This window comes from Chamaea fasciata, unplaced genomic scaffold (assembly GCF_029207755.1).
Source record: "Chamaea fasciata isolate MVZ Bird 193981 ecotype frontalis unplaced genomic scaffold, bChaFas1.0.hap1 SCAF_3, whole genome shotgun sequence".
In the NCBI taxonomy this organism is placed as follows: Eukaryota; Metazoa; Chordata; class Aves; order Passeriformes; family Sylviidae; genus Chamaea; species Chamaea fasciata.
The window spans coordinates 44,843,096-44,862,506 of NW_027094088.1; the positions used below are offsets into that span (position 1 = coordinate 44,843,096).

At 36.0% G+C, this 19,411-nt stretch overlaps 1 protein-coding gene across 1 annotated transcript in view; it reads right to left on the reverse strand.

The window, feature by feature from the left end:
• Positions 1-853: 853 nt before the first annotated feature.
• Positions 854-19,411, reverse strand: part of ERO1B (endoplasmic reticulum oxidoreductase 1 beta) — a 29,400-nt gene continuing 10,842 nt past the window's right edge. The window contains exons 5-16 of the mRNA XM_066178824.1: positions 17,443-17,525; positions 15,598-15,671; positions 12,874-12,994; positions 12,737-12,783; positions 11,639-11,650; positions 10,783-10,809; positions 9,290-9,382; positions 8,891-9,137; positions 8,019-8,088; positions 6,775-6,861; positions 5,238-5,371; positions 854-4,536 (exon numbers count right to left, since the gene is read on the reverse strand). Of these exons, the coding sequence (XP_066034921.1) occupies positions 4,476-4,536; positions 5,238-5,371; positions 6,775-6,861; positions 8,019-8,088; positions 8,891-9,137; positions 9,290-9,382; positions 10,783-10,809; positions 11,639-11,650; positions 12,737-12,783; positions 12,874-12,994; positions 15,598-15,671; positions 17,443-17,525 (1,056 nt within the window). The 3' untranslated portion in view covers positions 854-4,475. The remainder of the gene's footprint in view (positions 4,537-5,237; positions 5,372-6,774; positions 6,862-8,018; positions 8,089-8,890; positions 9,138-9,289; positions 9,383-10,782; positions 10,810-11,638; positions 11,651-12,736; positions 12,784-12,873; positions 12,995-15,597; positions 15,672-17,442; positions 17,526-19,411) is intronic.

Genomic DNA, 19,411 nt, shown 5'->3' on the forward strand with positions numbered 1-19,411 from the left:
TTTTATTAAACCCTTTGGAATTCTACAATCATGTTTGTGCAAAACTGCCTGAAGACCAAGTGCAAGAGAAGGCTGCAGGAATTTCATTTTGTTCACAGGAGTTACAGCTGCACAGCAAAAACTTAAGAGAAATCTGCACTTACAACAAACTTCAGCCATATGTCACAGTATCCACACAAAAAAGTGGAAAGGCAAGTGACTGTAACCAACTATAGCAATGAATTAAATACTCTAAAACACAGGAGACTTGAACAACAATGTGAGAGGTAAGATCTTAAATTTAATTTATCATCACCTGTGTAACAGGCACTTACCTAAGCTGGGCATGAAATATGTCTATCAAATTTTCAGTGAGATCATTTGTTAAAAATGTAATGTTAAAAATATACATCTGTGGAAAAAGAGAGACCCTTTCAGGGAAATAATTTCAAGATGAAGAGCCCCACTGGATGAACAAACCAAAAAAAAATTTACAAAATTAATTTTATAAGCTATTCTGAGAAAGAGACAGAATAGACTTTATTCCTAAGTAAGCCTTTTTGCCTCTTAAAACAACTGGACTTAAGCAAGGGCTAAATTTGTCCATATTCATACAGAAACATACTGTAATTCTACAATGAATTCCTGATGTGCACACCCAGCACAATGCAATGTAAACAGCAAGAAATAGACAGGTTACCTTCATCTTTTGAATGAAATTTAAGTGAATGAAAATCTGCTCATCATTTTAATCTTACATGGCTATCACAAAAGTATTTTATGTAATAGCGGCCAAGTGTCATTGAAAGGTAAATGAAAAGCGAAAAAAATATTTTCAAATGCAATGCCAAAAATCACATCCACAAAAAGAAGGTGTAGCAGAAAAATACTTTAATTTGCATTTTGTAGATTCAAACATAGCAAAGATTCAGAAGTGTTTAGATCTCAATAAGCAGTTCCAACACTGATTTTGATTTTAATAAATATTACATTTTAATAAGATAGCTATATGGAGAAATTGTCAAGTGATGAATTGCTGATTGCTACTTTATAAACATGAGCATCAAGATTATTTACAACATATTACAGGTCATTTCCCAGAAAAGCACAAAGCAAGGTCAGATAAAGGCAACCCAACTGTCAAACACAACTCAAGAAAATGTGGCACAGTGTATTTCATGCACATACAATGACAGCACAGATCATCAGCTGAAAACTAGGAAAACACTTATTATTCCAGCTTACACAATCTCTATATTTCATTGTTTTAAATTTATATTCTGACCTACCTCCTCAGGCACTGAAGAACAAGTTATTCAGCAACAGTGCCCTACTTTTTACCTATGTAGTTTGCACCAAGTCTTTTTTCACCATTTCACACAAGTCTTCATGACTTGGGAACAATTAAACATTTTTGTCTTTGTCTTCTCACTACCTCTGGGATTACAATCATTGTGTCATTTGTACAAGAAAATGTACTGTTACTCTGAAATGAATGGCAGACAGTGTTGACAAGCTGATCTCCAATAGGGAGCTGGAATTTAAAATACTTTACAGGTCATGGACGGTGTAACTAACCTTATTCTTTAGTATAAAAACAGAGCTGTAAATTTTTAAAATTTAATTTAACATATAAAGAATTAAGTCATCCAACTCACACAGCAAAACTTCATAGGCAGCATAGTCACAGAATGTACATCAAATACAGTAAAAAAGATGGTGACAGGAAAATCGTTTCAACTAGATTTGTTACAGGAAAAATCTTACGTCCTATCTCTACAATGACAGTGAAATGCCTTCCCTATTTGATCATCAAGAGAGATCTACCTTCAGGTACAACAGAACTTACACACACAATTTGCTGTTCAGTTGCATTCCTGTGTTCCCATGACACAAAGGAGAAGAAAAGCTTTCCATCTCTTTGTCCTTACCCAACAGTATTAACCTTGTGCCAACGAGGGCTGCAAGGACCAGGTGTCCAGGATTTGCATGCCTGAATCTCTCACCTGTCCCATGAGCAAGTGCATGATTTTGCTTCAGTGTCTGTTGATTTTAGCCAGGCACAGGTGGAAAAAGAAAAAAAATAGCAAGTTGCATCCCCAGGAGGAGGCTGGAAGCAATTCACTTTCCCCACACAGCAAAGGGAAAAAAGGAAGAAGTGTTTCTGAGACTTAGGTCCTTCCTGGGGCAGCACAGTCATACAGTTTCATATTTTATTTTAACTAGAAAATCCTGCCTAAAGCTTTAGGCACTGTAATATATAACAATACAGATAAATCCCAGTTATATGGCACTCCTCACACAAGTGAGCCTACAGTTCTAGCCCTTGCAGGTCTATCCAAAAGGCAAAGAATTTACAGCCAATTAAAAATTCCACTCTTTCAATACATACAATTACTCAGAAGGTTTTGATACTCAGTGTGTAATGCATCTACCAAACACAGCTGTTCACATCTGAGCTACTTACCTATATTCCCACTTCAATTTAATAGAGAAAAATAAACTCTGAGGATGCAAATACAGAGCTTGGAAGAGGCCAGGTGAATCCACCTAGAAACCTCCTGCTCTCCTGCTTAACTAGAAAAAGAAAGCCTGTGATGACTTGCTCAGACACAGGTGCCCACAGGCCAGAGAGGGTACTAGGGAAAAAACATAACATCCCCAAACTGGCATCAGCTTCCCCTAACACCATGTCCAATTACCTGTAAGGTGAAACAGAAACTTCCACTGGGATACCAGTTCACTGCCAATTTGTACAACTATCACCAAAACTTTGTAAGGGTGGTTTGGATTTTTTTTTTCATTTACCTTTCTATTTTTTTTAATTTCGTTTAGCATATCCCAGTTTGACACAAAGGAGTTAACTTTCTTAAGCAACAGCATTTTTTAGAAAAGCCAAGTGTCAGAATAGTCTATTTCATTTCCAGTCAGGTAGAAATTTGAAGCTAGTCTGGAAACAAAGGACAGAGTGTATTCCAGCCTTCAGAAAATTTCAGTGGTAAAGGAACACATTATGGAAGCCAATACAGTTACAATCAGTTATATAAATAGTCACTCAGTATCTAATAGGGTGAAAAAAATGTTTAAGAGCACTTAATTTTGTGAAGACTTGCTTTTAAAAACAAGAGATGTATCTACACTGCACCAGCACTTCCTACATTCATAACACCTAACTTCATTTTTAAACATGCTGGTTTAAAAGAAACTATTACTTCATTTCAAATTTAAACCAATATTTGGTTGCTACTAATGGTAATGCTGTTTCTGAATTCTGTTTTGACACTGGTAAGTTATCACTAACATTTGTGGACAATGATACATGAGTAATTTCTTATTTTATGAAAGTAATGTTATTAACGTACCCGTTTTTTTTATGCTGAATATCCTTTTAAAGAAGATACAGTAAGGGTTTGCATAGATAAGAGTATGTGGTATTAAATGTCAGTATGATTATGAATTTTAAAAAGCATCTTTTTTAAAAGTGTCTACAAAAGCAAGTTATTTTTACACTGACCTTTTAACATAGCACTGAAACATAACTCCTAAAGAGCAAATTTATTTCCATGGCTCAAAGACCAAAGTGTGCTATTTTAACATTTAAGACACTAAAAAGACAACTTTTGGAAACTGAACTTGTGGTTACAATTACAATTAGAAAATAACATGGAGTAAACAGAAATTTGATTCACTGAGGTTCTTCAGCTAGCAGCACTCCACTAACCATCTCCCCCTGTCTTGACCCCTATCTCCAAGTAAATGCAGGTAAAGGGGCTGCAGCAAGGGGCCGAAGCAAAGTCACTTTCAACTCTGCTGCATTAGAGACAAGGTAGTAATTAAATTAAAAAAAAAAAGGTGCTGAAAAGCACAAGACAAGGGTAAAAAATATTGGTATCACCTTGATGCAAAAAAGCCCAGCATGAAAAAATTTTCTGCTCAGTAAATCTGCTATTTTTAAGTAAGTTTCATTATTACAGTAAGAAGTTAAAACTCAGCAAGAGCCTTATTTCCTTTTTCTTTTGTTGTTGTTGTTATTTGTTTCTTTGTTTGGAGGTTCCCCCCCCTTCCTTTTGACAGTCAGAACTAACATATCAAATCCTCAGAACACACTGAAGCTCTGTAAATGGGGAGACACAAGAAGTGACTCTCCTCTTTTCAGACAGGCCAAGTCAGGATGGAGGTACATATGTTTTCATATAAAACAGCTGTCTCAGAAAGACAAGGAAATAAGAAAATGTATGAAGTTTCAGTACAACAGAACTGTGAGCAGAAAACTTAAAAAATAAACAGATCAGCATAATTTACACATTTAAAAACTATATATTTCATTCATAAATATATTTTCTAATTAATAACCATTCCTAGTTTAAACATAAATATTCAAGTTGGAATTCGATTTTATTTTTTATCAGTTCATGTGAGTCCTGTAAGGATCAGTTCCTTCTGCTCAATGCAGTCATGTAAAAGATCTTCACTAAGAGGTTGTGCAAAGACCTTCATTACCTAGTTTGTTGTAATAAAACTTTAAAATTCTGCAACTCTTTTATACTCGTGGAAAGCCTGTAAAACAAAAACCACCGAAGTATTACCAATTTAGCAAAAGAAAGGTATAAATTATCACATTCATTTTCCTTTAGACTTTTTTTTCTCTAACACAATTCTGTTCCAAAGACTAACACACTAAGATACATTTTTTCTCAAAAAGTCTACTATCTGACTCTCCATTTTACATTTACATAATATATGACAGGGATTGAAGTTTATATGAATGTTTAATTGTCCCAGCTTCATTAAACATCTAAAAATCCCTAACCACAGGTTGTAAAGTTTATTACATTCTTTTATCAGCTTGTTTAAATAGATTGTTTAAACAGAAACAGATTGTTATATTCAAGATCTGAAGAACTAACACAATGAGCAAAGCATGCGCTATGTACACTACTTTTAAAGCTTATAAAATATTTCACCATTTGAAGGGGATAAATTAAAAAAAATCCATCATATTTAAGAGACTTAACTTTCACCTTGTAGAAGGTAGATTTATGAGACTTGAGATAGAGGGGATGAATTAGATCCAAACACAAAATGAAGACTAAGGGCTAATAATCCACATGCTCAGTTTCAAGGCATTAAGTTTATCAATATCACTGACAGTAATTCAACCTTTAAAAACCTACATGTACAATACCATCTTTCCACAGAAACTGAGCATTGATACTGAAGTTTTATATTTTTCTACTATTGAAATGATAACATTTTACCTTCCAAAAGCATTTACAAGAGCAACTATTTCTTGCCGTGTGAGCTGAAAACCTTTTGATGGGCTGTTCTCAGGAAGGCTCTGTATTTCTTTCTCAGAAAACAAGATCTTTAGAGCAGTTCCTAAGCCTTGAGTCTATAAGAAAAGTCCAATGTTTTAACATCAGTAAGATCATTCTCTCAAATACTCATAAAACCATAAAAAAAAGATAAAACCACACTAATCTAGGCAAACTTTAGTACCAACTCTTACATACTGACCCTCAACTCGAATAACTGAACAAAAACCAGCATGACATCAATTGTGTACCAGGTTCAGTCACTTATTTAAGAACATTTGTTTCCTCAAGTATTCTTCATCCTTGTCTTTTTAATCTCTTCTTTTCCCATCTCTTTTCCTCTTGGTCATGCATATGAAAATATGCCCACTACAACACTTCCAGCTCCCTACTGCCCCTCACCTTACAGATGCCCCACTCTTGCAGGAGCACATCTCCCCTTTTCCTCCCCTCATTGCCCTTTGAAGTAAAACTAAGTTTTTTAATGAAGTATCACAACACATGTGCCTTTTTCACCTTCAATCCTAGTGGCAAACAATGCAGTTTCAATTTCAGCCCCTATTTTCTATGCAGGAATGGAACAGAAGCAGCTTTTCTTATTTTCACTTTTAATTGGTCTACATAAGCAACAACTGGATTTTGACAAAAAGTGCTTGAAGCTGGCTGCAAGAGAACTTTATAGGTGAGGAAATCTGGCCTTTTTCAGTTCTTAGTGAGGAGGAAAACCAACAATAGATCAGAAGCATTAACTAGGATAGGATAACCAAAACTCCAGAAATTCAGCAGAGACCACCAAATTTTTGATGCTACAACTCTGAAAATTGCACTCTGGTAAGTTTAATGCAAAGCAGTGGTACAGCACAGCAGGCACTCCAAAATAACTTTTCTCAGTCTGGACTTAACATTAGTCTTGAGGTTTAAAATGCTGTTGTTGGTAAAGGAAAAATACTAAGTGCCAAGAAAATGAAATTGGTTTTCAACTTTCAGCTTTACTGTCCACCTTTGCATTCATTTGCTGCCCTCTGCACGAACTGTGAAAATCTGAATTACTTCTTTTTTTTACACCTCAGTTTGTGGAGTGAAATACCACACTGGATTCCCTAACAAGTAAGTGCTATATTTAAAGGAAGGTTTCCCATAAGTGATTCTACAAGGCTCATCGGATCACTGAATAGAGGTAAGATACTGACTGTTAGCAATATCTCACCATGAAGCATCTGCTTTAACAGTATCTCTTTTAGAACACAAACTCCAACAGCTGTTGACTAAATGAAATAAACATTTGGAAAAAAAAAAATTAAAATGTTTAATGGTAAACTAAACATATACCTACTGTTAAGATATAGGTAAGGATACCAAGGACCAACCACGTACAGAAAGCCTGAATGCTAAGGTAAGAGGTGTCCTGCCAAAATGAAATAGATGCTTATCTTGGGACCTGCCCCTGCCAGAACACACACCTACACAAAATAAATTGTACCTGCAGCTTGCCCCACAGCCTGCATTTGTCACATCCAACACAGTCCATTATGCGGGAGATGTTCTTGAAATGCAATCTGAATTCTTCCTGTCAGTTAAAAACAAAATAAAAAAGCTTAAGCTAACGTATTTTGTAAAGCTAATCTTAGCTTTACAAAAACAGAATGTTAATGTACCAAGTACCACTAGAAATCTAGTATCATCAGAATATCAATTCTCTTACCAAAGCTGAATAAAACCATTGCCTTATGTAGTCAAGCCATAACAAAGACTCTGTAAACCTAGAATCTGTTTCCAAGCCACTTCTAACAGTTAATTCTTAAAAAAAACCCAACAACAACAAAAATGCAGAATATGCAGGGTAATGCTTGGATTCTGTACACTGATCTCCTACCAACTTTCTCCATCTTTTCTGAGCTGTAAGTACTGTATCTGTGTCCTTGCCCATTTTTTTTCTTTTATTATTCAAATCCCTTTTGAACCAACCACTTTTTTGACAAATAGGTTACCATTCACAAAAGGTATTTCCTGTTCAAAACCATGAGTAGATTGCTGCTGTGCAACTTCAGACAGAGGGGGAGCAAGCACACTGCAGAACTAATTAAGCTGATCTCAATTTTTTAAGGTCCAAAACACACTAGCTGGGCCAATAAAACACTGCCACTTTTCTAATAGCATTTTTTGTAATGCTGATGGCATTCCAAACCACAGCTGAAATAAGTGTTGTAAGAGTGAATAAATGTTAAACCAGACCTTCATTACTGAGCACCACTCCCAGCTGTGGAATTGCAATTTATACCAGTGGCATGTTAACACTGGAAGTTGATGGGTAGGTACAGCATTGCCATTAGGTTCCCATGTCTAGGAATTATGTTTTCTAATGTTAAGTATTATATTACAAGACTATATTGTATATTGTGTTATATAAGTCATCATTTTGTAAAGCAAACGTGACTGGGTGGGTTCTTTTTATCCAGATAATTATGAAAAACATCCTCTACTTAAACAGAAATACCACAGCATTTATTGGTAATACTCAAGGCACAAAACCAGAGATTTCAGTCTGCTTGGATCAGGACAGCACCTTGCCATAAAGTTGATTAAAAGGCCTCAGATAAAACTCTAGAAGAGGCAGGGATAAAACCTTACTCTCAGCAGTACATGGTAGGCAGAAGGGCTTTCCAAAATAACACAGCCTAATTTCAAAATGGGTATTTTGGATGTCATTCAGAAAACTAGCTTTACCTTTAGTGACTTGGCTCCTTTTTTATCTCCAGCAAACATAGACTTTTCATCAAAGTGCATATGGAAGGACCTAATAAAGACAAAATGCAATCAAAACAAATGCTGGCATAAACTAGTGTTCAATTAACCTTGGTGAGCAGCGGATGGCATCAGTGTCAAGTATTTTTTCAGAGTTCCTAGTCTTTGCAGATTAGGCCTCAAAAAATTACTCAGTGGTATCAGTTTTACTATTCAATCACTGTAACTTGAAATCTGTTATTCAGAGTTTTGTTCAAATTAATACTGAAATTGGCTAAATGTTTGCCTTCCAACTGATCATTGCCTGACTACATCTCAATTACCTAGAAAGACCATGATTAGGGACAGCAGTGAAACCACACAACATGCTACCAATCACAAAAATTAGCAAAAGGGAGAGCAAAAAAACTGAACTTAAGAATACTGTGGAATAAATAAAAGGAACAAGGGATGGCCAAACCACCAGAGGTTAAGTCTGTGATCAAAGCTAGATTACTCAGTGGACCATTAAAAGACTCTATGTACTACTTTACTTTTCAAACTAAATCACGTGTATCTTATACTGAAGAATCAGAAAAATCAACACACAGGGAGTAGCCCAGGGTGTTGAGTTATTTGGGGTTTTTTGAGTGCTTTTTGTTTGTTTGCTTTTAAAGACTGGTATATTTTTACCTCAAAACTATTAATCTCTCCTATCAAACGTACAAATTCCCCTCGATCTCCCCCACTGCTTAAATTTTATTTCACCATTCCACTCTCTTTCTTGTCCTATCCCATCAAGGAGTCACCTATTTTCACTTCCAAATACAACTGAAAATTTCAAACTGCTGATTAAAAAACTCCCTCTGCCTTACTTGGTATCCCTGAAGATATCCAGTAAGAGAGCTTTAGACTCGGCATCCTCGTGGCCATTGCCGGTGTAAAGGTCGACAACTGCACGCTCAAAGTACGGGGCCACCTTGGACAAGGCCCGCAGCTCAATCAGATACAGGAAATACAAGTTCTTGAGCCTCCTTGGGCCCTCTCCTTTTGTTTCAATGGGGTCAAAGCGCCGAGTGAACTCTTTCACATTTGGTCCCCAGCGTGGCTTCCCCCACGTTTCTACACACAGAAAAAAAAAATAAAGGGGGGGGGGCAGAGCAGGGGTAGTAAAAGAGACACACTTAGAACATAAAAGCAACAATTCTCAGAAAAACCAAAATACATGCCACAGATATTGCAGAATTCCATTCGGCGATTTTACCTAGACATACCTTCGAGAAGATAATTTGCACACAGATGCAAGTTGATGCTAGCGTGGAGTCCAGAAATGAGTTTATAAAACACTCTTTTCTCAAGGCACAGACCTGTTCAGGAAAAACGACAAACAGATCCCAAACTAAATATTGGAAATAATTTATTAAAATGAATATACCCTGACATTTTAGTGATGCAAGTCTGCATTGCCTAACTTTGAAGAGTTACAATTACAGCACTTGAGTATTGTTAATAAGCCCTTAAAGCCATCATAGGGAAAGTTTACATCCTATTTTTTATATAAAGCAATACTAAGAATGACATTTGACATTTCTTGCTTGCTATTTTAGTGTTCAAGTAAACACCGTCAAATAAAGATCTATTCAACTGGCACAGATAAATTGCTACACAAAAATAAGACGCCTACCATGTCTGAGCAATAAATTTGAAATAATCTTGAATTTTGATGGTCTGGAAATCAGATGTATACTGTGACCCATCTTAACTACGATTAGAGCTGCCACTGAATGAGAGGAGTGGCCCGAAAGAAAAACACCAAAAGGCCCAGAAAAAACCTTACAGCACTGGAAAACAGCAAAAACACCTCTTCATAGCTGTACTGTAAATTCACTGAAGATGTAAATGCACAGGACAAAAACATGGAAAATATGGCTTAATGAATACAGATGTCTATAGCATAAATGGAAATACAGTGGCATTGAGATATCAGAATATAATTTATATGCAGAAATTACTTAAATTCCAATTAGAACCAAAGTTAGAGACTACACTTAAAATTTAAGAGATTGTTCCTTCGAAAATATATTTGGGCAACTTTCCTGCCACTCCAATCTCCAGAAATGGAAGCAGGAAGAGCAGATGGTGAAGCCTACCTGTGAGCCTGACATGTGTTGTCACAGACATAAAGGCATGTAAATTTATATGCTTTCCCACAATACCACCAGACAAGTAAAGGCTTAGGAAAGGCAGAATGAACTAATTTTAAAAGTACATTTGACTCATTTAATTTTTTGCACACCTCCAAAATGGGATTTTGATTGCTACTACTGCAATAATGCTTTCCATTTCAACATGAATAAAAAGAAAATTGCTTTGCCTTCTGAACACACATACTTATTTTATAAACTGGGAACAGAGCCACCAAAATCTTTAATGTCCTTTAAAGCCGTTTCCAAATAATAATGCTTACCAATATTACTACTAGTAATGTCTCTGCTTAAATGCCTAAAATAACCAGGAAATTCAAAATAACTGGCAATGAAATGAACTCTCCCTTTACAGAAGATAAAACACTTAAATGTTCAAGGAGTATAGTAAGTAAATGAGAAGATTTTTAAAGACCCTCAAGGTAAGAAGTATTTGAACAACTTGGAAGCTGCGCAATTTACTAAAAATCCTACATTGTGAAAAATATTTGAGGAGATTAAAAAAGTGCTCCAGTGCTCCTTCTAGTGAATATAACACTATTAACTCATCCAAGAGCCTTTACCTTCTAGCCATGTGTAGAAAGATTCTCCTGTAAATACAAAGTACACAGTTAAATGAAGAGTATTCATTTTCAACATTACAGCATCTTTATATTGCTGTGCACACAACATCAGCTGCCATCTAGACATGAAGTTAAATAATTTAGCTGTTAAATGAGAATAGGCACTGAAGCAGCTAACTTGGAGGTTGGTTTAAATCTGCTGGGGACAGAATAGGAGAAATCCAAGAATGAACATGCCTAAGCTACTGGTCAGGGCATTCAGCAGTGTATGAAAGCACAAGTCTGATTATTTGCACTGCTGGTGAAAGACATGATGGCAGAGTGCAATTCTGACAGCCATCACCTTAACCTGCCTAAATGTTTCCTTTAGACTTACATCTTTGGCCAAGAGCTTTCAGCTGACTGAAAAATCCTAAAGGCTGCCTCAATGTAGGCAGATCAAACATTTTCTTCTCATTCTCTCCCAATCTTCCCAAAATCAAGGGCATTCAAGAAAATACACAAAAAATTGTCCCTCTTCTTTTAAGGGATCTGACATTAGTATCAATGGGGTTCTGGAAAAAACTAATAATATTATTACAATACATACTCTATTACAAGAATAAGAACCAAGAAGAGAATTGTGTTTTGCTCTTATCCACCCCTTCCCCTTACTCCAAATGAAAGTATGAGTCCATTAAAAGCATTTTCTGATCAATACTCTGCATTAAAATATAACTTTCCTGCTCTATAATTCAATAACAGAAACATAACTTTCTTGCTCTCTAATTCAATAACAGTAAAGTAATTGAATAAATCCAAAATCCAAAACTCTCTTACTTCATTTCTGCAGGTCAAGGAAAATAAGATGACTTACCATCATCTCCTCCTTAGGGGGGGAAAAAAGAAAAGAAATGCATAAGCATTAAAAAGATAATTTCCACAACAAAGTAGTAATGAAATACAGACTTTGTACTACAGACACTCAAAAAGTGCAAGAAACCTTATTTAATTTATAAAAAACAGGCTACTTGCCTTCCCTCCGTTCTTGTTCCTCAAGACCACATTTAACAGATTGTAATAATGAAAGTCACTAAGAAATTGAAATCTTAGTAGCAGCTGACTCACATATTCTTGAAAGGTGTATTTTATCTTCAGAAAGATGGTTAGGAAGTCATAATCTTTAGTCTGCACTGTTCCACAATCAGTCCAGTCCTCCTTCCTGAAATTCTAATTCCTGCATTAAACCATTCTTACAGTTCTTTCTATTTGTGTGTATCAGCAATATATCAGCATTTAGTAATTATAAATACTGATATATCTTGATTTTCTAATGGATGGTGATTTTTTTTAACTGAATCTATTGGCGAAGAGTTAATTTTTAAGGGAAATGAGACACTCATAGGGGAAACTGATTCATTTGAAACACCAGGTTATAGCTTTCCAATTAAATTTGAAAACAAATCCCAAGTTATTAGAATACTTTTTTTAAACACTTTTTCACATAACTGACTCTTCCTAAGTGTCCAATCCTTCAAATAATGCAATTATTTGTACTCTCAAAATAAATTGCATGCTATGGATGAAAAATGTACAACTACATTATACCAAGATATGTATGAACTGAAATCACTAAATTAAATACTTTTTGAAAAAGGAAACAAGAACATAAGAGTGCATTCAAACTGGAAAACTAATGTGACACTTAGTAAACAGTTTGAGATGTACAAGTTAGTTTTCGTATCAGCTGACCTGATATTAATAAGGCTATTAATAGGGATACGATTAGGCAGGTATGTAATAAAGTACCACAAGCCTTAGTCTAAATATAAAAAATGTACAGCTGCTTCTACAGAGGAAATTAAAAAAGCAGAAGGCACACCTACAGACTGAAGATTGCTATCTGTATCACTTGTACTGCAACAGTTACTATGTTAAAAGAAGTGCATTGGAAAATAAAACAGGCGAGACCCACCCCTACTAGGCGCCAGTGGATTTAAAGGACGATAGACAGATCGAGGCCTAAAAAATAAGTTAGAAAACACAAAGATCAGTTTTTAGCTAAACTGAGGGACAAGTGTAAGAAATAGGCTTCCTCTCCCTCCCAATTACTTGAAGCAGTTTTCCTCGTAAATGCTGTTCCATACTCTCCAGGCAGAAGGTCCCTTGTATCCAGTGTAACGTTCTGGATTCAGCAGCAAATCCACATACTGTGCATCTGGAGATCTCTCATCTAAATAGGAAAAAATTTGTCACATATGCTAATTGATGGATTGAAAAAAATTTAACTTAACCAGTCACACAGAACTAAATATAAACAAGAGATCTCATATACTACTATTCTGTCTTCCAGTTGGATTTTAAGTGCCATGTACGTAAAAATGCAGCAATATACACGCTAAATACAAAGCTCAAAAGTATATAATCTATTCCAAAGTCTCCTGAGTGTCTCTAATTTCTATAATGTCTGATGATCATCTATGTGGCTTCTTTAAGTCTAGCATAAACAGTTGACATGCACTGGATTCCCTGACCCTAGGCTAAGACATAAACAGTGTTTTGTTTTAAATGTCCTCCAAATTTAGGGTTTGTCTGTCAGTATTTGGTTGAGGAGGTTGCTTTTATGAAATGAGTATACTGCATATAGTAGGTTCTTAATAAAGACAAGATCAAAGTAGTACATCTTGTAGCTGGTACATACTGTAAATGTATTGGCTAAATCCATCCAAATATCCTTGTATACTGGTAGAAAAGTCTGAATCACACTGCTTAACTGAACAAAACTTCCAGATTATTGCAGAACAAATCTCTTGGTTACAACAAGAAGCATGTTACTTAAGCAGCCTTTCAACAAGCTATTTCCACATCTTGGAAGTTCACCACAAATTTCAGGTAACTTATCCAAAGAAAATTGTGAAACAGGACTCTCTGCTTAAAAACACAGTAGAAACAGCAATAGTTTCAAGCTACAACCCGTAAAAAGCAGGAGGAATTCGCCCCTCTTTGAAATTCTAGGTCAAGACCAACTCATGCTTAGACAAACCCCACATACAATACAAGCCGAAAGTCCAGAGACTTATTCATAGGAATAGACCAAGAAGTGCCACGTAGTACTTCCTCAGTACTAAAAAAAGCCACAGAAACAGAGAGTGAAGCTGCTCTAAAAAAGAAGAGATGATTCTGCATGAGCAGTTAAGCATTGCTTCAGCAGCAGCAGCAGCAAAAACAATGAAAGGAGACTGATACAGGACAAAACAATGACTGCCAGATGAGAGAAAGTCAAATCACAGCTTTATTTATTTATTTGACAGTGTAGCTAACCTAAGCAGTTCCTACAATCCCTGATCACTTCAGGGTCCATTTTTCTTGTTGTTATCCATGTACAACTGAGTCTATGTGCACTGTGGAGCCATGCAACAGAGAGCTGGAAAGTTGACCCAGGTTACTAAGTTTTTTTCAGCTAGGTCAATTCCATTATCTAGTTTATGATTAAGCCCAACAGGAAGAGAGGAGAAGAGAGCAAGGGTTTCTACTTCCTCCCCATGACTCCCAGCAGTTATTCTCTCTCACCCTCCCTGCTCCAGATCACACATTCACCCAACAAGCCGGTTCATCATAACAGTGTGGGAGGTGGCAGGGAGATGGCAGCTTACTTTCCCGCTATTTAGGTAAGCCTAATCAGCTTACCATGCAGAAAGATGCACACTAGAGCCAGTGGAAGAAAAAAAAAACCAAAAACCGAACAAACAAACAAAAAACCAAAAAAACACCACACTGGAAGAACACAGCTGGGGATATCCTCCTTCAGCAGGGCATGATGTAAGGAGAGATGGAGTTAGAATCAGGAACTACTTGAGTTAGTATTACTTCTAAAAGAAATGCTCTTCAACTATACCTTTCACAGCTCAGTATTACTAAAACAATGCATGTAGACAACTTGAAGATAGTAGAGACAACTGCAGATAATTCCATATAACAGTTCAGATCTTACAATAATGCTCATCAGCTGTTACAGAAACAGCTCACATAGAAAGCATTCAGATCAGACACAGCAGGAGTGCTGAAAGAGAACTGCACCAGCTAAGTCCCCTGCAGCTGCTACTTTCGCAGGTGACACCGAACATAAGTCTAAAGGTAGATGAAAACGTCTAGCATTATGCCCTAAATATTCCTAGCATAGAAAGCTTTCTAAGGTATTAATTAAAAAAGACTTCAGTAGTCAATCCTGAAGTTGGAAATTGTCACACTTATCTGAAAAACACTGCTTTGAACTTTGAATGTTACAAGCAAATAAAAAGGCTCACCTACGCGGAGTAGAGGAAAGACCAAATCCAGTATCCTAATGTTTTAACAAGAAAGTCCCTACAAATAAGGGTGCAGAGATGATTTGAAAACAGCAAGGGTGGAAGGGGAACAAACTCAGTCCAAGCACAGGAAAACAGCAACAAAACAATAATAATGTTTCTTAGTAGTAAGGAACAACCAGCTGCAAGCCATTTCTCTTATATTTGTGCTAGATGCAATTTTTTTGTAAGAAGCTTTTAAAAAAGTGTTAGCCCCCTCCCATTTACCATCTTTTTTATGTATATAAATATCTCCTGTTCAATATACTAAAAGTAGGTAACAGTCAATGTGCACTGAGTAGATTACAAAACGCTCCTTCTAAAACTGCGAAAATTTGCATTTTGTGTGTATGATATGAACTGTCACATTTCTGTCACTTGGGACAAAATTAAAACTTCTTAAAAATGGTTATTTGTACAGAAACCATGATCTTTTGCATTTCTATGAGACAGCAAATGAAACAAACACTCTGAAAAAGCTTAAACATTTTACCATCAAGTTCACAAAAATGATCCTGTGAATCATCGTATCTTGCCCAGTCAATGAAAGCCTCCTTACTTTGGTTACTGAGGGGGGAAAAAAGAATGATTTTAAACTTTTAAATAAACAATGTTAATAAGAACTTCTGAAAGAAATACAACCCTCATATAGGTTGGAAGTGGATTCTGAGTTGGTATATCTGAAACTTGAGAATATATAGAGCTACCCCTTGTTAATGGCACTGAGATTCAAGCAGGCATCAACTGCAGTACTTTGAAAAGTCAACTTAATGTTGAAACAAACATTTCACCGTTATTTGAACCAACTGCAGTGGCTTCTCTTCCTTCAGTAAGAGCTTGGTAAAATATGCTCAAAGAATACATTTTTAACACATTTCAAAGTGCTACTTTAGCAGCTGTCACTTCAAGGGTGGGAGAGGGAAGAATCACCCTGTTTTCATAACCTGTACTTTCAATGAAAGCCACAACTGTTAGTGCCTTACTTTTTACTGGGAGACTAAGCCTAAGCCATTTTAATAATAATGGTGTTCCGCTCACTCTAGCATTTTCAAAGGTGCACTGTACTTAGAGAGACAAGCAGTTTGAAGTTCCCATACTATGAAACACAAACAGTGCCAAAACCTTTCTTCTGTGACTGTGCAGCACAGAACTACTGATGCCACAGTACTGACAGCAAAATGTGAGCAAAGTTAAGATTGGGAACTCTGCTGCAGGGTTCAGGGAAGTGCCTTGAAAGAACAAAAACAACCTATTCCATTTGATCAAATTAGCACTAGCTCAACTCTACAAACAGATACAATACTAACCTTCTGCCAAATGACAATAGGAGACATTATACTTGGCATTAGGTGAGGAAATTCCCTGATAATTACCAACAGACAAGATTTGATAACCACAAGAAATACAACTTAAAAAGGAAAACAACTCAAACCCAAGATGATAATGCACTGCTAGGTAGAGAACATGGAGGGTTTCTTGCACAGGACCAACTTGTCCTGCACTTATCTGCCCTCTGCCAACTTTAATCATCTATCCTACTCTCATAAAGGCATTTTCTCTAGCTCTCCATTTACAGTCTCACATTCTTTTGCCTTACAGAAGTGGAACAAAATAGTTTCTTACTTCCCCTAAAACAACACACACAAGGCAGAAACAGTCATTTTTTCATAGTATGGGAAAGAATTTCAACATCTTTACTAGGTAGAACTGCTGAAATTTGTGGGCAGACACCATATCCTTCCATTAACAGTGAAGAATGTTTTTTCTATTTCTATTTTTCAGAAGTGAGGAATCCAGTAGAGTGCTATGTTTTCTGGATGCTGTTCACAGACTTTTGTACCCAGGGGCAACACCATCCTGCAGAATTCCTCCCATCCAACCTTGACAGTGCCATGCAATAAGCAAGATCAGAGAATTGATCCAAGCTAAAAATAACTTTGCCAACAACAAAAGTAACTCAACTCCGTGATCTGGTGCACTGAATGATCACAAATGGGCACATCAGTGCAACAGTGGAACAAAGCAGGACCAAACCCCTTAATCAAGCACAAAGAATCTAGAACAAAGAATAGAGAAAAGGTGGTTCTATTTGCAAGTTTTTTCTGACTCTTGATGCTGTAAGACACCTCTATTAAGTAGTATCAAAGCATACTTTAAACAAAAAAAAAAGTCTACTTATCATTTAATACCTTTGCCTTCAGATGTTCTTGTATCATTTCCCATTTACTTTCTAATGGGTTATGGGAAGAATGAAGAACAAAACCCAGCACATCAGACAGAGAAAATAAAATGTTCCTTTCTTACTATATTTGTACTGTTGATGTAAATCACAGCATACCTTAAGGTACTGTTAACTGCTCCCAGCTTGTTAGCTTGCTCACAGTCTTCCAATTCTTTGGAATTATTTGCTGCTTTTGAATACTGTAAAAAAAAGTCATATTTAATATGCAAATGAATTACTGAAATCCTCAAGAACAGGTGCTGTGAAGGGTATTTCTAAGTTTACCAGTGAGTTCCCCAGTATTAAGGGAAATCTTATTCTAGAAGCAGTATATGGTTCTGGAACATTTCTTACTTCGATTTTTTTCTTTTTTTTTCCACTTAAGTTCATCAGGCTGATTTCACTCTTTGAATTTAACTGCTACAGGGAATTCGGGCAAGGATGTTAAAATTTTGTTTTACCTTTTGTTTAAATGAAATTCTTTTACTATGAAACACCCTATATGGAGTGTTTCAAATACTTATTTACAGTCTCATAAAAGGCCCTTGAAAGACAAACAGCATCGTACCTATAAATGCACTTTTTTTTTACAAGTATAGTCATACCCCAAGATTAATTTTCTTTCAGTAGGTGTATATATTAGTTTTGGCTATTTCCCCCTTATGTTTCCTTTAATCCAATTCATCAGCTCATTTCAGATGTGCACAGGTCTGGAAGACAAGCTTTTTCAGCTGAAATCAAAGTTTGCTTATTTTAAAAGACAGAATTGAAATATATAAGCTGAACTTTGATTTTGGAGTATTTTTTTAAAAGTAATCCACTAAAATACTTATTTCTGGAACACTTCTAAGGAAAACATTTGAAGAATTAAAGATTAAATTCCACTATTCTATAATAATATGGTTATGTAAGCAGAGAATTTAAGTCTGTCAGCTTAAAGCTCAAAAAGTTCTTCTATGTTTTAGGACATAAAAAGTAGTAACGGAGCTGTCTTAAAAGATAAACTCAATTTCCTCCATTTGGGGGTTTTTGGATTGGTTGAGGAGGGGGGTTATGTGTATTTCTTCCAGACTAGACCTTAGGTCAAGTAATAAAACAAATGATAAATTTTAAATGAAAGAGTAATTCATTTTTGAGGACAGTTCTGTGGTCAAGATGACAGAGGCAAAGTACCACCACAATATATATCACTCAAAAAAAAAAAGTATTTAATTAAAACTGTTCAGATGAGTAAGCAAAATTATTGCTTTTTAAAAACACATTTGCTTGAACCAACACAAGGAAAAACAGCAGAAGACCTAAGAAGTGAAGGAGATTAGAAAAAAAAAGTAATTTAAATCTAGTAAGGGACCTTGCCCATAAATTTTACTCTAGAAAGAATTTCTCACTCCATTTTCTTTGATTTGACAGGCGTGGGACCTCATTCTTTAGCATTGTATGGATGTTAAATGGAAAAATGGGAACAAGGAATGGCCTTAACCCAGACTGAAACAGATACTGCTGATGAAATAACATACTGAGATGCTGAAGTAAACATTCTGCATGTCTAGAGTTGCAAACCAATCCCTACCCTGAAGTGAAAAAAGGTAACTGCCAAGATTAGAATCCTAAATTTACGGTTTCTAACAAAATGAACTTTCAGGTTTCGAAACAAAAGGTTTCCAGCCTTTCCTATTTTCCAGTGTTTAATAGCAACAGTTGTTGGATCAGTGCTCTGTGACCCCTTGACAAGATCAGGACAAAGTATCTGTTCTTGCCAACCAGGATCTCCTAAGGCCAGTTACTGAGAAAAAAAAAACAGAAAAGAGAAGGGCAGGAAGTAAATTACAAAGTTGAATGTTGTAACCTGGAGTTACTGTATCCTGTCCCTTGCTTCAAAGATGAATACAGCTTTAATGTCTAGCCACAAAATATGCATTCACCACTCAAATGCAACAGAACTATAGAAAAGGAAATTACTGTGTGCCTCTACAGCACTATTTCAAAAGTCTCATGGTGGTGTCAAGAATCAAAAAGACATCCTCTATTGCTAACTGCACTCCTATGGGGAAGCTGTACAAGTGTAACTTTGGTCTTTACAGCTAGA